A 19,504-nucleotide genomic window follows, 5' to 3' on the forward strand; every position below is an offset into this window, starting at 1 on the left:
TCTTGTGTCATTTTGGATTTTGATTCGTTTTTTGCCACTTTCTCTTAAGCTTTCTTATCACAGTGTGGTTTAATTTTTCAGCCGTCGCCGTGTGTGGTGAAAAGATCAGTGCTGATCTGACTTCATTTAGTTTTGCATGGTGGGTTTCCACATGCTGCATGTTTCCCTTCGAGCTTTATACACCGAACACCTCACCTGAATATGTTAATGTGATGCTAACAGGACTTGGCTAACAACGAATGAGTATGACTACATGGGCATAATGCTAATGTGCCCCCAATAGCCTTCATTTATTATTAGAAACATTTTTCAGGTGAAATATTCAATTAAAAATTGAACTCTTTTTAAGCTACTCGAGCTGCTTTTCACACTCGCGCTCATGTTTGCCTTTCTCTGTTTTATAATAAACTCAATAATTGAGTAAAGAGCCTTTGCTCGTTGTTTATTTTAGTATGTTATAGCTGCAAAAAAAAAAAAAAGTTTCAGTTACATCTGCTTGTCAGCTCTTCTACTATTTAAAATATTACTATGCCGATTAAAGCATAGCAATTAATTAATAACATAAAATAACTTTTTTTATGCCTGTGAGAAAAAATTTATGAAATGTCATCTTGTTTTAGAAAATACTACAAAAATATATATTTTTGCCAGTGTAAGGACTCCATATTGCCAATTTCATACTATAGCTATATTCACCCTTATATACGCTGGTTACCAAAATGCTAGTTATCATTAGCATAGAGGTTAGCTAGCTAACTACGCAGGGATTAGTATGTTTTTAATATGAATAAAATTTAATATGCTTGCCCAGTTTCATGTTTTGGTTGCCTGGAAAGCTAATTAACTAGGCTATAAAATAATGACTAGCGCAATTCAAACCTAAAGTATGACAAGCTTGATAGCTGAAAGTAGGACAATGTGATGACTCGATTTTTACGCCTCTCTAACATAGCTGGAGTGGATTGAAACACTTATGATGGAAGCATAGGTGCCGCATCGCTTCTGAACCATGTTTGGTGTGAATTAGCCAAACATTGATTCATAACTACTATCTCTTCCAAACTGTTAATTAGCTAGTAGGCTACTACCTAGCTAATAATGACATAATTTATGACTTTCACTTATCTCTTTTCTAGCAACTGTGATGCAATATCTGTGTACACTGTCGTGAATGACATTTAGATGTGTCATTTATTTCTAATACAAACACTGATGAGTGTTTAAGATCCTGCCTTTAGCTGTGTGTGCAAAAATAGTAGTTTAAAAATAAATAGATTAGAAACAAATCTGTGGATACATAAATAAACATATAAATATAACGTATTATTCTCTCAAACAATTTCAGTAGTTTAAACATGTGCTAATGCTTACCCATCTGTGACAGCACAGAGCAAAACAGCTATTATGCTCATAAACCATTAAAGTGTGATTGTGCCTCAGTGTAGATTGTGCACCAGTTCTGTAAAATAGTTCTCAATCCATGTCAGATTACTAGTACACTTCTATGTAGATGGGAGTTGTATTCAGTGGTCCGTGCAGAAATGATACTCAAACAGTTCGTTCCTCTTCTTTCTAAGGGAAGGAAAAAAAGGAAAGAGTTAATCATATTGTTTTGGCTTTGGTCTAAGAGGTATTGAATGTTTCAGTATAGATAACCTCTTCACTTCTTATAGGTCTAACCTGATTATTCACTGAAATTTTGATGGATAAAATTATGATTTAACTTAAAGCGAGTTGTAAATGTAGCAGTCGAGTGCTTGGTCAGCTTGTTCTTCAAACTGTGGGCATTTAAGTCTTTCAGAAACTGCTAATCTGAGATTGTCACACCTAACAGTCTCTGGAGTTTACACAGAATGGTGCAAAAAACATCCAGTGAGTGGTAGCTCTGCAAGCAAAAACACCTTGTTGATGGGAGAGTTCAGAGGAGAATGGCCAGACTGGTTTTTATGCTGACAGGAAGTCTATGATAACTCAGATAACTACTCTTTACAACCATGGTAAGCAGAAAAGCATCTCAGAATGCACGTCACATTGAAACCTTGAGGAAGATGGAGCACAACAGCAGAAGACCACACCAGATTCCACTCCTGTCAGCCAAGAACAGGAATCTGAAACGCATGGGCTACAGTAGGTACAGGCTCATGGAAACTGCCCAGGTGAAGACTGGATAAAGACCAGATGATGTTTGGAAATTCACTGAGTATCTGCGTAACCTGACTCTGAATATGGGAAACTTTCCCTATGTAAATATTGATGTAGCTTTTGAACTTAAGTAACCAATTCTGAATGCAGCCATACATCTTTGATTCTTCCTTTTCAGAGACATGACTGATTCTGTTGTACGAATTTGAAACAGACTTCCTGCCCTTAGACATTTTGAATTTGAGCAAACAGGATTTCTGTTTTATTCTCAGTACATGGTAAGGTCAAAATTCTTGTTTGTAGTAATTGCTCATACTCTGGAGATGCAGTTGAAAGTGATTAAATTGGAAAAACACAGTATTATTGTAAACATTATTGCAGATCCTGGATCAGCACACTTACAGTGAGAGGCTTGAAACAACCCTTTTTTTTTTTTTTTTTAAAAAAAGCAAGGTTCTAATATTTTTAGTTTTAATGTTATTCCCCATCCCATGTGGATGCCCATTAAAAATAGAAATGTCCAATGGATGGAACTTTTGTAGTTCACCTAAAAGCTATGAATTCCTTCTGTCTATTAGTGGCCATTACTAACTGAGCATATTAAAAGTCAGTATCTATGCTTGGAAGAGTTGTGACTAAACTGCAGCTGTCAGCCAGGCCATCAGCCAGGCCAACTGGGACAGGGAGCGAGTAGCATGATAAATTTGGAAGAGGGGAAGGAGAATCAATTTCAGCTGCCATCATATGAATGACAGCAATAACTCATACTGTCCAAGTTGGCTCATTCAAGGCCCTTGAGACACCCACAAGCAGGTTCAACTTTCATCTGTCTGTTCAGCCTTGTGGCATACACTTAGCTACTGTTCTCATGTAGCTTGTCTATTGAAAAAGTTATTTTTCTTTGCTTTTGCTTTTCTTTGTAGTTAATATTTTATTATTACGGCATACAATAGTATTTCTTCACATGACCTGTATTTGGAAATATATGTGACGCTTCTGTTTAGGAAACAGAGGTGTAATAATACATTGTCTTGCAATCACGACAGCCAAACAAAACTAAACTTGTGGCTGAAACAAGAACAATATGACCATAAAACACTCAAAAAATCACTGTCACTGTCTTAGATCTGTGTCTAGATTCAGAGCTCCTGTATTAGTAGTAATAATTGTAGGTTTAATGCAGTATGTGTTCAGCTTTTTACGTCCATTCAGAACGTAACAAAATAATTTAAAATTCATTTTTAATCAATATGGTGAAATTTGCTGTAAAGAGATGTTTATTTCAAATTTTTGGAAGGAGTCTCCAGTGTCAGCGCTTTGAAACAGTCAGAGGTAAAATTGTAACTTTAAGTTTTCAGACACATGAAAAGTCTTTAGGACAGAGTGCATTGAGGTAACATGACAAGCTACATTTTTTTATTAACTTCGAAAGAGAAAAAAAGAGGTTAGTGAGGGAATTAATGTTAATAGCTGTTATAATGTAAGTGATAACAGGAGCTAACTTGTTTCGCAGATTTTTCACACATAAAACGCAACTATTAAATGATTTAAAAAATGACATGTCATTTGTTATTTAAAAATTGTTACCACTGGCAAATTGCTGTTGCATAAGAGGAATAAAACACTTTGGATCATGCTGTTATTGGAATATTGTCAACTTCAGGGTGGTAACAGTAGCTGTACTTCATGTCGGGCCGCATCACACCACCCCATCGTTGAGGTTTTCCTATATCAGCACACCCCTGTGTGTTTTATTCCTTACTGGACTATAGAGCTGTGTTTAGCCCATACTCCTGTCTTACCTCCATGGTCTGGTGTATCCACGGAAGAGCGTAAGTTACACTGGTGTAAACTCCTGGGCTGTTCAGTTTTCCGCAGCCCTGAACCCAGCTCGCTGCTCCCACCAGCTTCCACACCGAGGCTTGACAGGCCAGTGGCCCACCGCTGTCCCCCTACCAACATGCACATCCAGATCAGTTATTGTAATATATTGTACAGATATGTTTCAATAAATCAGGAATGCTTCCAGAGAATCTTTTTGACTAGACCTTTGCCAGATGACAGATGCCTTTAAAAATAATGAAATGAAGCAATTGTACATATAAAGCTCTGAATATAAAGAGCAGTAACCAGTAAAAAAAAAACCTAGTCAATTCTAAAGTAACCACCCTTAGTCTTTAAAACTGCTTCAGTTCTCTTAGGTACGCTGGTATGTTTTTCCAAGCACCTTGAAGAACCTGCCACAGTTCCTCTGAAAACTCTGCAGGACAACCTCTATTATGTTTTATCTTTCTTTAAAGACATACAATTTTTTGTATGTGTGTGTGTGTATATATATAACCTGGCATGTGCCCGCTCCACCCGTCAGATACCCAGCACAGATGTTCCATGGTGAAAGTCCTGGGATTCCACACTCTCGAATAGAGAGGAGAGGAACCAGTCCAGAGTGTAGAGACACACTCACCTCTCCTGCACACATACAGTATATAAATAGGCTTATACACCTAATTCCCACCAAATTTGATTTTCTTAGACTAGTAAGCAATCTATAAATAAGATTTGAGAGAATTAAAAGCCAATAAATTACACTTATGTATGATTTAGAAAAGAGTTTGGGAAAAAAAGTTATATTTACACAATTTTCCATTTACCCCAAATTTAGTCGAGCAACCAAAACAGGTTTGGTGTCCAACATCCACTTCTACTGGATTAATGTAGCTAACAAGGATTATCTCACCGAGAATATTTTAATATTGTGATTATATCACCAAAAATATTGTGATATTTGGGACAAATGGAAAATTATGTAAATATGACCTAAATACATGCACAAATCTTCATATACTTGCTTTGATGTCATTGTTAATCTGATCTGTATTTATGAGTTCAGTTCAGAATTGAACTATAGTATTATTTCCCATACACTCCCAGGTTTCCAGTGCAGTGGCACTAGATTATGTTTAAGAAAAAAAAGGGTCTGTTTCTTCAACCTGACTGCCTCCATGTAAAAGTTTTAGACCACAGTAAGTAATACTCTGTCTGTAATAAGACTGTATGACATTACCTAAGAATTAAATGCCAATATTTATGGAAAAGATTTTGTCTGAGATAGATTTCCTTTACTAGCACTTGGCTGATTTACTACATTTGAGGTAAGTCATTTATCCGAACCTGTCAGACAGTGATATCCTCACCTGCTTCTTTTGTTGCTTCCTAGAAAGAACCCTAACACTATTAAGTGTCCTTAAAAGTGAAGTACTAACTAGAACTCACCACCTATTTTTGTTGCTCCCCATCCTGATATCCAGCACATGGATCCTGAACTGAACCCTTCATCATAGTTAGGCAGACAGATGGGCTGTACTTGACCTGAAGGGACAGAAGTAAACAGGTACTGCACCTGACTACATCATCTCACCATCTGGAGGTTTGATCAGGTTTACACAGGAAAGGAGCAACTCATAGGTTACACAGGAAAGGAGCAAGGTGAGATATTATACAACAGTCACAAATCAATTACAGAACACCCTGTGAATTCCTGCCTGCTATGTTCAGCAATGATGACTGAAAGCATCCTGATCTGTAACCATATTCAAGACCAGAATCTAATTAGGATCCTAAATGAGAAGCAATCTCTCACCGTTGAATGTGAGTGGCTGTGTTAGTTTAATGAGAGCGATATCATAGCTAAGGCCTTCTGGATGATATGCACTATGGAAGAAGATCTTCATCACAGAGAGATCTGCTGCTCCACTCAGAGGCTGGTCTGTGAGGCCCACCTGAACTGTCCAGAAAGCGGGATTAGCAAAGCTAGAACACAGAGAGAAAAGAAAGGAATGATTGTATTTACATTTCCAAACAATAAGGCAGAGTATTCAACAACTACATGGAAAACAATGCAAATATGAGTAGGGAGTGGAAGTGTAGAGCCACTCAGAAGAATATTTCTTAGAACAATGGTGCAAAGTATTGCTGTGTATGTAGATGATATATTATTCTGTCAAGTATTCTCATTTTAATGTAACATAGCTTGTCACACTGCTGATTCATTATCAGTAACAACTATAAGAGTTTAGATATTAGAGTTAATCCAAGCAGGTAGACTGCATGCATTAAAACCTATTAAACTCTCACGACTCATCAGCAAGTTTAGACTTATACTCTTAACTACAGGTTATATCACTGTAGCCACAAAATAGTTCATAGTTATTCAATAATAAGCTAAAACCTTAAAGGGTTAAAGTATGCACTACAGTGTGAGGTTGTGTGTGTGTTTGTATGTGTGTGTGTGTGTGTGTGTATGTGTTGCTCACCCATATACACAGTGTGCAGCAGTGACTATCCACTGGTTGGTTATTAGTGATCCTCCACAGAGATACTGGTTCTGGTACTGCAAGCTGACCTGCCATGGGTACTGCCCAGAGAGAGATACATTTCCCTCTGCAATCCTGGTCCTGAACCCAGGTCTGGTACCACACTCTACACAGATAGGACAATAGTAATACATGTCTTGGTGAAGAGGGTCTGGAACTGCATACTAATAATATGCATTTAGTATTTAGTGGTTACAGAATAATTTGTAGTTGTTGTAGTTATTTAATATGAACAGCTAAATTGTAACCTAGGAGTTAAAGGGGCGCCCACATAATAAAGTAGCACTAATGGCACACACACATACACACACTTAACTCACCTATACACTTAAGTACCGTGACCAACCCAGATATGCACTGAGCCATTCTGGAGAAACAGTAGATTTTTTAAATGACAAAGTTCATATATATATATATATATATATATATATATATATATATATTTATATATTTATATATTTATATATTTACTAAAAAAAAACACAATTATATTAGGAATGTAACCCAGTGACACTATCTGTGCCTGTATCTGTTTAGTGCTCCAAACATCTATATCTGCCTTCAGATTTAATCCTGAAGTGGGCGTGGCCTAAACCAGAAGTGTTTTTTTTTTTTGTTTTGTTATTTAATATGAGCCCTACCACTCTGCCCCTGGAAACACTAGAAAACACTGGGGGAAAAAAACCTGCGGTAGAAATGGCAGCAGTGTCAGCATGGTGTGTGAATTCTGAATCCGACAGCTCCTCAACCTTAGCTACATCACTCGAGTTCATAATTGGCCTCAGTTAGAAATGTGCACAGGACTGGTTTTTAAATCCCTCTCGTGCAGTTATTATTTTTGCTTGTATCTGCCCATTTTCTCATTTCTACTAGTATTTGTATTCGGTTACAACCCTGTGCTACCCTATAATATTTTTTAACAATAAGTATACACCTAAGTATACACCTTGATTATAGAGAAGGTGCTCGTGGCTAAAAATTCAACAAAAAACTATCAACCTGTTTGTGAACAGTTCATGAGGTAGAAATATGTTGAGCGACTCGTTTCTATCCAAAATCTTTAAAAAAAAAATGCATGATTAGACATTATTGAGACTGATAATGCCCTTTATTGTTCATCATAGATAGCTGTCTACAGGGATGCTAGCTAGCAAGAAAAGGTGCTATGCTTGTGTACCTGTAAAAAAAAAAAAAAAAAAAAGCTCGATCAAATTTGTGGTACAGTAATACTTTAGAAACTTTAGAAGAGATGATTTAATTGATTGACCCTTCACCACTGGTGCAAACCACCATTGGTGAAGGGTCAATCAATTACATTGTGGCTTTTGAAGGACACTTAACATTAATGTTTTCATTAGCTATCATGCACCAGTATGCTAACATTATTTTTATCAAGTGAAGTGGCACTACTGATCACAAATATGGTTCTGTAACCTTCAAAATGCAAAATTTGTGTTTTTTCATTTCCATTTAGAGTATTTTGTAATATGTATCAAACTATTTATTTATTTATTTATTTATTTTATTATTATTATTATTTTTACATATTTTTGCCCATTGCTGTATATAACTGGCTATTAGTTATATGGCTCTGTACAGAGACTGTAGGGGGGTGAACATGTGCACCACCTCTTAGCATGTGCTACATCGACAACCTAATCTTCCAAAGAACAGGGGAATTTTTCAAGATCATGTAGCTAATCCTTAAATAGCATATACTAAGCATGGTAAAGTGTAGTTAATGCTTGTGTAAACTTTGCCTTACGGCTATGTTGAAACATGTAGTAGGTTGGGCATACCTGAGGAAGGAGGTGTTGTGAATTTTGAAGGTTTGATGATGTATTGGAAAGCGGGAACTAATCATCACTACGTTTTTCGTGAAGGCTGACTCAACAGAAGAGAGAGGGATTGAAGTGGAATTCACATAACTGCAAAAAAGCAGAGGGTCATTTGTGAATATGTTCATACAGCATATGAAGAAAACACACACTCAGCTATATATAACTCTATCTGACTGCTCTGTGATTGACACATGCAATAAAACAATTCATAACAATTCAGTCACTCTCATTAGTTGTGTGATTATGAGCGGCTGTCTTCAGGCACTGTAATTAATCTTGATAGGAGGTTGAATAGGAAGCGCATAAACTTCTGCTTGTGTTTGAGCCAAAACGCCTGCCTGCAAAATAAACGCAATGAACCATGACTGCATTGTTAAATGGAAAAATAAAAACTGGAAAAAAAAATCGAAAAAGGAACAGAAGAACGAAAGGCTGTCGATGGGTAAAATGAACATTTTGACCTATTTCTGGTGTGAATGTTTTTGCAATGATTTTCTCCTTCATTTAATGGCAGACTGATTTTAATAGGATTAACGAAGCTGGTAATGGGGGCTTTGGGGGTGAAGTGACTGTATTACACCCACATGAACCACACATATACACACACACACAGACACACAAAACCAAGACATACAGTACAGAGGGAAACCACAGGAGGAGAGGGCAGTATAACAGAGGAATCCCTGTTATATATGTAACTAAATGGAAAAAAAAGCAGAATGCGACCAAATGGCGACTGTTCTCCGTTCACGTTTAGATGTGTGACTGAAGATCCTCACATCTGAATGAGAACATCGCCATGGGAACTGCAGGAACATGGCTGCTCTTTAAACCCCTTATCAGATTGATTTTGTTCGGTGGCTTGTTCCTTTTGTATCGTACTTCCTGATAGTCCTAATAGTCCCAAGTGGTAGGACGTTAAAACCACTTGAATTGAAATTACGGAAAGAGGTTTGTTGCATTATTTGTAACAATTATAGGACAATGGTGGCTCAGTGGTTGAAGGGTCTGAGCTAGTGCTTGAAAGATTGTGCTTTCCCAAATCCCAATACTGCCAGACAGCCACTGCTGGGCTCAGTGACGGATAACTGACAGGACTTACTGAGCATGTGTCCTGGCTCCTGGCCACCTGAGGGCCTTCGACGAGCGTAGATATGAAGTGAAAGATTTGTCCATTATGCTGTTGCACACATGATACATAGAAACTAAGCCAAAGAATATAAAATCACCGACTCTGAAATAAATTCTGAAATGTTATTGGTGTGTGGGTCTGCATTAATAACCAATGAGTGGTGAGTTTTTAACTGGAACTAGATAAGCGGATGAAAGCGTGGATAAACATGGATAACCATAAACCCAGACTGAGTGTATCAATGAAAAGAGGGAAAGGGAAGCCAGAGAACATTCTTCTTGCCTAATGGGTCAGGTTAAAAAACAAACTTCAAGCTAAAATTGAACCAAAAGAGACTTGTGAGGTAAAAAAGCAAGAATATCCTATATCCAGTCTCCTATATGGTAAACTAAGACTGCCTTCTGCAGAACATCAAGAAATACTGCTCAAATACTCATATTGGAGATGTAGTAATGTATACATTTTATTTTACATGTGTTGGATTGTGGGGCGTGGCAGTCAGGGCTCTATTCATTAGTTCATGCTTAGCGGGTGCAGTGGGGGCCCTGCATAGGTACCTGCCCAGGGGCCTAGGACTTACAAATCTGTCCCTAACTGGGCCCTTGAGCATGGCACTTGGATCTCAGTTCAACTGTATGATGCTTTGGATAAAAGTATCTGCCAAATGAATAAATGTAAATGTTATATATCATGAAATAAGGTTGATGTTGAGGAAAAAGGCTTCATCTGGGAAACTCTAAACTCATTGATACATAGTTGAGATTGGAGTTTTCTACACTTGGAGCCACTGGCTTTTACTGGTTGGCACGTGCTCCTGCACCTGTTGTAGCCGAGCTGTTTGCAGGCAGAGAATCCCAGATTGGTGCTCCAGTTCTCCCAGCACACAGAGCTCCATATGCCCCTACTGTGAATCTGCAAGACGGAGTGTCTCCCACTCACTCGCACTAATGAAAACAGAGATGAAAAATGATGGTAATTAAAAGACAGCAGGTATGTGTGGGCTTCCTGCATGGCTCAATACACTTCTAACTATCTTATTGTGGTTAAAGTTATAGAAAGCGATTTAGTGGAAAGTTTAAATTAAAAAAAATACAGTCCATCCCTTCAGCATTGTCTCCAAAGCCATGCCCTCAAAACACAAGCTCAAGATGGAGCTTTCTCATTTTACAGGTAGGTACTGTACAGATGCCTCCTTATCCTGATTTGCTGGATATTGGTGGTCAACATCAGTGTTTTTTTTTCTTATATTTATCAAGCTCAAGGCACCACAGACATCAGAGTTTCTCCTCTGAGCAGATATTTTATTCTTCATGCTTAATACTTTTTAAGCTTCACCATTAATTTTCCAAATATTACAAAAAGTATTCTGATATAAAAAAATCACTGACTCAGCCCTTATTAATGAGGGACAGCAAATGCAGATTCATTTCACTAATCTCATTTACCTTGTCTAAACTGAATCCTACTTTTTTGATCCCCCTTTCATTCTGTTCAGCATATACTGTACATACGCTACCATGGAATAGGAATGTGAGGACTGAATGACACCTACCTACAGAGATTTTACTCTTTTTACAGAGTTTTAGAGACATAAAGATATTTATCTGAGGAGCAAGTTAATGCGGTAAATGCATTAACAAAGCAAATTAATAAAGATTTAAATTCTAATTAAGAGTACTGTTTACTATTCTACTATTCAACTGGGAGAAGCTTGAACATTGTAAGTGGGATCATGAATCAAGCTTCATCTAATTTAGCCCCAGTAATTTAACACTTTCATTTACTGTGTGTGTGTGTGTGTGTGTGTGTGTGTGTGTGTGTGTATGCTCACCACAGTTGAGTTCATCCTCTCCCTCGCCACAGTCTTTGACTCCATCACAGACAGCGGATCTCTTGATACACTTAGCTGTAGACACACAGCGGAATTTTCCTGAGCAGCTCAAACCCACTGTGAAAAAAGCAAGAATAAATCACATTTACTTGGAAATACTCACTTTTCTTTTCTTTTCTCATATTTATATTTATACACTGTATAAATATATACACATATAAAGACACACACACACACACACACACACACACACACACACATATATATATATATATATATATATATAAATATATATATACCTAATGAATACAGAATTTAAATACCATACTTAAATACGGAAATGTCACACTATAAACAGGACTTTGGGATTTTTTTTTTATTTTTTAAACTAAATTCCATTTGCTCCTAAGGTGTCAGACAATTCTGCTTAATCACAGGGCGTAGGTTATTAAATATTTATAGTGCTAAGATACTGAAGAGTGTCTTACACCAGGAAGTCATGACACTAAGACACACACACCCATACACACTCACCTCCCAGACCAATTCCTAGAACCAGAGTCACTGCTATTAACAAACAAATGATTATCAGCAGCATCAGCAGCTTGCGTGGTATGTCTGGCCAGCGCATGGACTGAGAGTCTGATAGATTTTCTCCTACAGAGAGTTAAGAAAAGGAAGAGGTCACCAAATTAAATCTATCTGATAAGGGGTCAAAACCAGTTAGGCATGAAAAAAGGGTACTAAACTGTACCTTTCCTTGTTGCAAGGGTGGTACTCTTATCTTGGAAACATGGAAATGTAGAAATAGTGTGCCTTTAATAAGGTACATAATTAGTCTGTAATCACCTTTGGAACTTGAGTGTATCACCCCAGCTACAGGGATTATAACAGTTTAGTAGTGATATTCCTGAGTGTGAATAAGTCAACACTTTAATAAATAAGAAGCATGTTCTAACGGGCTAGTAGTAATACTCTGCTCTTAACAGTGTGTTATAAAACAAGTTAGTATTATTAGTTATTTATTATAGTTATATACATAGTTATTTGTTTTGTTATATTGTATTATTGCTTAGTTCTATAGTTATTTATGGTTCGTATAATTGAATAATATCTCACTTATAAGTTGTTTGTCATATAAATAAATGATTAAATATGTATAATATGTAAAATATACTGTATATGGGTTAAAGCCAGAAAACAAAGAGAAATTCAGAATTCTGCAACATATAACAGATTGCATAACTGTCAAAAAAAAGAATTGACTGATTAATTAACTTTTATTTTAAATAAAAATCATTTCAGACATACATTTTGTCTATACTACTTGTGATAGATGTGCCAATTTTCATTCTTTTTATGTGTGAGTCAACAAAAGTTTAATGTTTTATTTTAAAATGAATTACAGCTGGTATACTATATAATGGTACAACCTCTTATTATCCATATATAACTATATGAACATAGAACTGCAAAAACAATAATATAATATTAGTATAAAGTACAAAGGGCACTTAATCAGCTTATAACCCACAGTGTATGATGTGGTACAAAGAGTACCAAAAGTCCGCTTCACATACCATGGATGAAGGGCCGCACTTTAATAATGGATGTCCTGTGTGAATTATAAAATGTCTTAACGGTGTGTGTTTTGTAGATGGGGAGTGGATTTGATGCCTCAGCAGGAAAGCCAACAGGAACATGTGGGTCATGGGTGTTGGGGTCGAAGTACTGCGGTGGTCTGGAGGTCCCCCAGCCTCCTACTGAACTGCCGAAGGGGCTCACGTTGATCACACTGGGGGTCCTGATGTTCGGGAGGTCCTCGCTCTCTGTATCTGCCTCAAAGTGACCTGACTCCACCTCCTCCTTAACAGAGGTCTGAAGTGTGAATAGGTGTGTGTATTAATGGCAAGGAATAAAAGCGAAAACCATCAACACCACTGGGACCTGTAAAATGTCCTCATAATGCTTGGTTCATCAAACCTAATGTCTTTTTTTTTATTGATTCATCATCATGTTTAATAGTAGGCAACATATATATAATGGGTCAATAGCACCATTTGGATTCATCCAACTGTAAATATGATGCCTAGATAGAAAGCAGGGGTGATGGGTGACTCGTAACACTTTATACCAGTAGCTCAGAGGTCCAGGTTCTTACATGGTTTTGAATGGCAGCTATGCTGTAAATATGAGCTTTGAGAATCTCGCAATATACAGTTGTTGTTATTATTACACTTACACTGAAACAGCTATAAACAGTCATTCCCTCACCAGCTTATTTTTCCCTCTCTTGAAGTTAATAAGACAAAAAAAAAAAAAAAAACAGCTTGTTTCCAAGAAACTGCAAAGCCTCTATACTAGACTTTCCCATGTCAGAAAAGTTGATTGTTACAAAGCACTGACACTGGAGACTCATTCCAAAAATAAAAAATAAACATTTCCTCACAGAAAACTATATTAACAATGACACACATTTTTAAATCAGTTTATGTGGCGTGTCCCCCATACAAGTACCAGTGTAAGATGTTACTATAGAAACGCTAATGTTATAGAAAATTAATCAACAGCGTCTGACCAATCAGGACCGAGATTTCAACAGCGCTGTGGTATTAAAAAGGATAATAATAATAATCTGATCAGTGGGTGTAAATGCTGAAACCCACAATTCATTTTTAATTATGAATTTTAACAATTACTATTACAATCACAAGATTTCATATTGTTTCATAATGTTTGCTGTGGATAAAAAACAGTTAGTTTGCAGGTCAGCTTTGCCCATAACTTTCTGGTTTGACAAGAACATGAACCAATGTGCAATTTGGTGTGTAATTCTTATGGACAGAAATAAAATGTAAGTTTATTTAGGTTTATCCATTTAAATTTTATCTTAAGTGATACTTTTTTTTAATTGGGAGAAGCCATCTTCTCGAATGCATCATCAAATAGATCAAATGCATCATCCTGCTTATGACTCATCTTTGCTTTGACTCATATCCCTTTTGTATGTACTTGAGATTCAGTTATTTCAAGGACAATGTATTTCTTGCAATACTCGGGATAAAATTTGGCAAGAGGTATGTTAGGATAGAGAATAGCGACTGCAAATACTACGAATTTTCCTTACCTTGCCCACAGTGTTTTCTCTCTTTGTGGCAGGCTGCTGTTGTTCTCCAGTTTTCTTTTCAAGGTAAGCCATCATTTCTGTCTCATCCTTTCATCTCCGACCCTCAGTAGGTGACACTGTCCCAGGATGCAATGGAAAGTTCACAATGACCCCACCATGTCTCCAACAAGCTGATCCAGGAAAGTTCAAATGAAGAAAATGGCAACTGAAGAAATGACTCTGAGCAGTTGCATTTTCAGCAAAAGATTGGCTACGGCTATTTGATATAGGTCTTGTTGATCTCAATCCCAAAAATTGTCATGTTGCTAAGAAAAACAAGTCACAAATAAAGACCAAAAGGTTTTCGTAAATGCATGTGCTAATAATTTGCTAAGTAATATTCCATTCCAGTAATAAAGTGAATATAAGTTAATGTAATAAGTGGTAACTGACCATCCGACTGGCTACCTTTCTGAAAAACTCCTCCCTCCCTCCCTCTCTATCTCTGTCTCTTTCCACACCTCGTCTGTAATACAATGAGACATTTGATCAAGTGAGCAGTGCTCTGTAATGCCACTACAGCTGTGGATCAGATCTCCAGGCAATGTGTTGCCTTTGTTACTCCAGTTACACCAGAGCAGTTACAGATGGAGCTGGACACTAGCCTCCTGCCAGCGAAAGAAGCCAAGCATGAAAAGGTCAGCACACAAGGCCAAAGGTCGTTCCTTTTAAAACTTTATTTATCCCTGTTTAGCAGCAGTCATGCTGACTTTAGTTATAAATAATTCATCATGAAGAGGCATGTTACGATTTATCATGATAAGGATATTGGAAATGGTTACACAATACCATTTGCAATAGCAGTATATACTGAATGAAAAAATGCATTATTTTGTCCTGTAGCATCTCTTTTGAAGTATGATTTCAAGATTTGTAAGTGCTTAGTCTGCTTTAATAAGTAAACCAGGCAAAAATCCGAAGTCTAAGAGTAATCCTCTTTAAGGAAAATTCCAGCATTTTTCAACTTAATGTTTATCATACTACATCCATATGTACTGTATGTAACATCCAGCTCAAAGTTCGATGTGTTGCACTGACAAGAAATTTGGAGAGGTTTCCCTGCAGTGAGAAAACCTGAAAACCTGTTTTTTCAAAACTCACTAAGGGCAGCTGAAATCCGTCCATAAATATTTGCGAAACACATATTTTTGTAAAAATGATCAATTAAGCTAAATAATTTGATTGCCAAGTTAGCAAATTTGGTCAAACTTCTCTACATAATAGCATTAGTAAGACATTTTCTCATGCCTGTCTCATCTTGGAATTAAAGGGCCCAAAGTGTGCCAAGAAAACATTCCCCACACCATTACACCACCTCCACCAGCTTGGACTGTTGACTGTTGGGTCCATGAATTCATGCTGTTGGCACCAAATTCTGACCCTCCCATCTGTGTGCCTCAACAGAAATAGAGATTCATCAGACCAGGCTACATTTTTCCAGTCTTCAACTGTCCAGGTTTGGTGAGCCTGTGCCCACTGCAGACTCGGTGGTCTTCTGCTCTAGTAGCCCATCTGCCTCAACGTTCGACATGTTGTGCATTCTGAGATGTTTTTCTGCTCACCACAATTGTACAGAGTGGTTATCTGAGTTACTGTAACCTTTCTGTCAGCTCGAACCAGTGTGGATATTCTCCATTGACCTCTCTCATCAGCAAGGTGTTTTGTCCGCAAAACTGCCGCTCACTGGATGTTTTCTCTTTATTGCACCATTCTGAATAAACTTTTTATTGACTGTTGTGCATGAAAATCCCAGAAGATCAGCCGTTATAGAAATACTCAAACCAGCCCTACTGGTACCAACAATCATGCCACAGTCAAAATCACTGAGATCACATTTTCCCCCCATTCTGGTGGTTGATGTGAACATTACCCATTACATTACATTACATTACATTACATTACCTGAAGCTGCATGATTTTATGCATTGCACTGCTGCCACTCAATCTGCTTATTAGTTAATGGCATAAATGTATAGGTGTTTCTAATAAAGTGCTCAGTGTGTGTTTATACGTTACATTGATCTAGTGTATATATGTAGTGATATCATTTGACCCGCAGGTGTCACTAAATCGCTGCTCCTTCTCTCCATAGTCAGGCATGTTGTCGTGTTGACCTCCTCCATCTCTCAGTCTGACGCTGAAGTGGCTTTTTTGCTCAGCATCGATGATTCACCAGCCTGTGTGTGCCAACTGACTTCTGTGTAGCTCTAATCCCCTTCTCCTGCAGTCACGACAACAGAGACAGAGAGAGGGAGAGGGAGAACTGTAGTGACTCAGCTGTCAGAGAGAATTGTTAAAAGCATGCAGCTACAATATGTTTTAGAGCCTGCTAATGAGTTGTTCACAGGATCTCATTTTAAGAGTCTCTTCATTCAGTGTACTTATAATTGTATGCTCCCATGATCTACACCACACTCTCAAGTGGTGGTGTTAGGTTATAAATGTTTTATCACTGCGGTGGTGCATTTAAAGGTAGTTTGTTTGTGAATGTAGTTACAAGCAGAGGAACTGTAGAGTATCTAAGTGAACTGGAAGGACCATTGTTTTATCTTTGAGGGCACATTTACACTAACCAGCCACCAAACACCTATCGTCTTTTTCCAATCTTCAAAAGTCCACTTATGGTGAGTCTGTGCCCACTGTAGCCTCAGACGCCTGTTCTTGGCTGACAGGAGCAGAACCCGATGTGGTCTTCTGCTGTTGTAGCTCATCCACCTCAAAGTTCTGCATATTGTGCATTCTGAGTTGCTTTTCTGCTCACCATGGTGGTAGAGAGTTGTTATTTGAGTTACTGTACCCTTTCTGTCAGCTCAAATCACTCTGACCTCTCTCATGAACAAGACTTTTCCAAAAACTCACTGGATTTGCTTCTCAATGGATTTTTTTTTGTTTTTGTTTTTCCACCATTCTGTGCAAACTCTAGAGACGGTTGTGTGTGAAAATCCCAGAAGATCAGCGGTTTCAGAAATTTGATGTGAACATTAACTGAAGCCTTTGATCTCTAGCTGCATGATTTTATGTATTGTGCTGCTGCAACATGATTGGAAAACTGCATGAATGAATAGGGGTACAGATGTTTCTATTAAAGTGGCCAGTGTACCTTTTGGCTGTAGAAAGACAAAACCACCTGCCACAGGCAGATTTTTTGTTTTTTTTTTCTGAATTTCATTTGTCCCTGCTATGTGTTCTCTGCATCAGTGTTCTTGCATAACTCCCAAATATCATGCATAGGTTACAAACAAGTGTTCTTTGGATGATATGAACAGAGAATATGGACTGCAAATAGGTTCTACTTCTATATGATTCTACACTGAACCTCATTCAAAAGATGTAACAATCTAAAGAACCCTCTGTTTGTTAGATTTTTTTTAAATATGTTGTATTGTTGCATATAATATAATAAAATAATTTACTGAACACAATGAAGGTATTTCCAGGTTCTAATGATAGAAAAGAGACACATGTTGCTGATGCGAGTTACGTCAAAGCCCATGCAGATTTGTCTTTACGTCATCAATTACGCTCAAAGTGATTGGCGGATTTCAGAACGTGACGTGTTTTGAGAAAGGACCCAACTTCCGCATTAAGCGTCGCGTCTGTCTGCATCTCCTACAGGGTTCAAAAGCATTTTTTCAGGACATTCCTATTCTGATAAGTTTAGTGCATTAGTGCTGAATGTTGTGTTGGATTATGATTTCTGAACAGCAAAGTGTTTTTGCATAAACAGCCCTTTTTCACATAAACAACCAAACAAATAAAACTAAAAAAAAAAAAATCCAGGGTATGATCCGTTAATAAACTGTGTGTTAATATGTAGTCATAAATCACTACATTAATCCTTATGGAATAATTAAGAGAGATGACATCTGAGACGAATGCACGCTTTGAAAAATAAATAAATAAAAATCGGGCCAGGGGGAAACGGATTGGAAACGGTCAATTTACTCGTCGTGATGTCAGCGAGTTTTAGGTGCTCGCCGAGAATGCCTGAGTAGTTGCGGTCTGGCTCTGCCTCACCAATGACGGTCTCTCCATGTTGCATGTCCTTCAGTTCGGCGTGTGGCTTCTTAAATTGCCATCACGGATTCCGATTTGGAAGCAAAGCGAGCCGGTGGGCTGCTCGTCCTGCGGCTCGCAGTCGGCCAAACCGCGGTGCTGTCGCGCCAAGCGCGCGGAGCTGTCCAACAACTTTATGCGCGACATGGAGTGCCGAGTGCTGTCCATCCAGAGTCATGTAGTGAGGGGCTACGTGGGGAACAAATCTGCGTCCTTCCCTTTACAGGTAACACTCGTGCATTTTTTTTTAAATAATAAAAAAAGCGTCAGATGTACACATTTTGCCCAGATGCACGCGCTTACAGCTGGCCAGAATGCGCGAGAATGACACTGTAGCAGCCGGTGTAGGAAAGTAAGGAAAGGTCACATGGTAAAAATATCTTCATGCCTTTCGCGTGGCTTTATTTCAACTGTTTGACACATGCTTTATCATCTAATTAAAGCAAGTTATCCAGTAAATCGCCTAATCCCCAGTGTGTCCATGCATTCCATAAAATGTCCCATCCATCTGAGGTTATTCCCTGTGAACCCTGAGAAAATCTAATGCTGGATCTGAATAAACATAGTGTAATTGAAATGGCGTGTCTTTAGCTGATCTCTGTGGGTGATGGGTTTGTGTGAATCACTCAGCCTGTGGCAGCCACCAACAACCAAACGGTCATTATGGACACCAGCATCATTAATGTCGCTGATCCATTCCTTCAAGCTAAACAGGCAATTGGTAGGAAAACCTGAGAGACAGGAGGGAAGAGAAGCAGACCAGAGCAGCTGAGCACCCTGTATTCTGGCTGTCCTTCGATCAGGAGGTGTATCGATTCACTGGATTTTGAATCAGTCTCAGTTCAGTCAGCTGTAAGAGCAACAGACTATGGTGTGCTACAAGTGCCAAAACGCGCGCGACTGCGATTTACATGACCGCAAATGACGTCACGAAAAAGTGTTCTAGTAGCTCAGTGAGAAAAA

The 19,504-nt window shown here is 38.0% G+C and overlaps 2 protein-coding genes across 3 annotated transcripts in view; one reads left to right on the forward strand and one right to left on the reverse strand.

Annotated features, from left to right (window-relative positions):
• LOC113537761 (transmembrane protease serine 3) lies at nt 1-18,628 on the reverse strand. 2 transcript variants are annotated; one of them, XM_053229925.1, is made up of 14 exons: nt 18,503-18,628; nt 14,447-16,706; nt 12,900-13,197; nt 11,854-11,976; nt 11,320-11,436; nt 10,309-10,432; nt 8,315-8,443; nt 6,836-6,882; nt 6,456-6,621; nt 5,783-5,952; nt 5,416-5,511; nt 4,484-4,611; nt 3,945-4,094; nt 1-1,572 (listed from the first exon to the last, which is right to left on the reverse strand). In XM_053229925.1, the coding sequence occupies exons 2-14, from the start codon at nt 14,519-14,521 to the stop codon at nt 1,549-1,551; spliced, it is 1,647 nt and encodes a 548-aa protein (XP_053085900.1). In that variant the 5' UTR covers nt 14,522-16,706; nt 18,503-18,628; the 3' UTR covers nt 1-1,548. The 2 variants fall into 2 exon arrangements, with proteins under 2 accessions (XP_053085900.1, XP_053085899.1); XM_053229924.1 differs by lacking the exon at nt 1-1,572 and having other exon boundaries at nt 3,611-4,094.
• pdxkb (pyridoxal (pyridoxine, vitamin B6) kinase b) overlaps nt 18,519-19,504 on the forward strand; it is a 20,760-nt gene continuing 19,774 nt past the window's right edge. The window contains exon 1 of the mRNA XM_026932401.3: nt 18,519-18,767. Coding sequence (XP_026788202.1) covers nt 18,519-18,767 — 249 coding nt within the window. The remainder of the gene's footprint in view (nt 18,768-19,504) is intronic.

The sequence above is a fragment of the Pangasianodon hypophthalmus genome, chromosome 26, assembly GCF_027358585.1.
Source record: "Pangasianodon hypophthalmus isolate fPanHyp1 chromosome 26, fPanHyp1.pri, whole genome shotgun sequence".
Taxonomy (NCBI): domain Eukaryota; kingdom Metazoa; phylum Chordata; class Actinopteri; order Siluriformes; family Pangasiidae; genus Pangasianodon; species Pangasianodon hypophthalmus.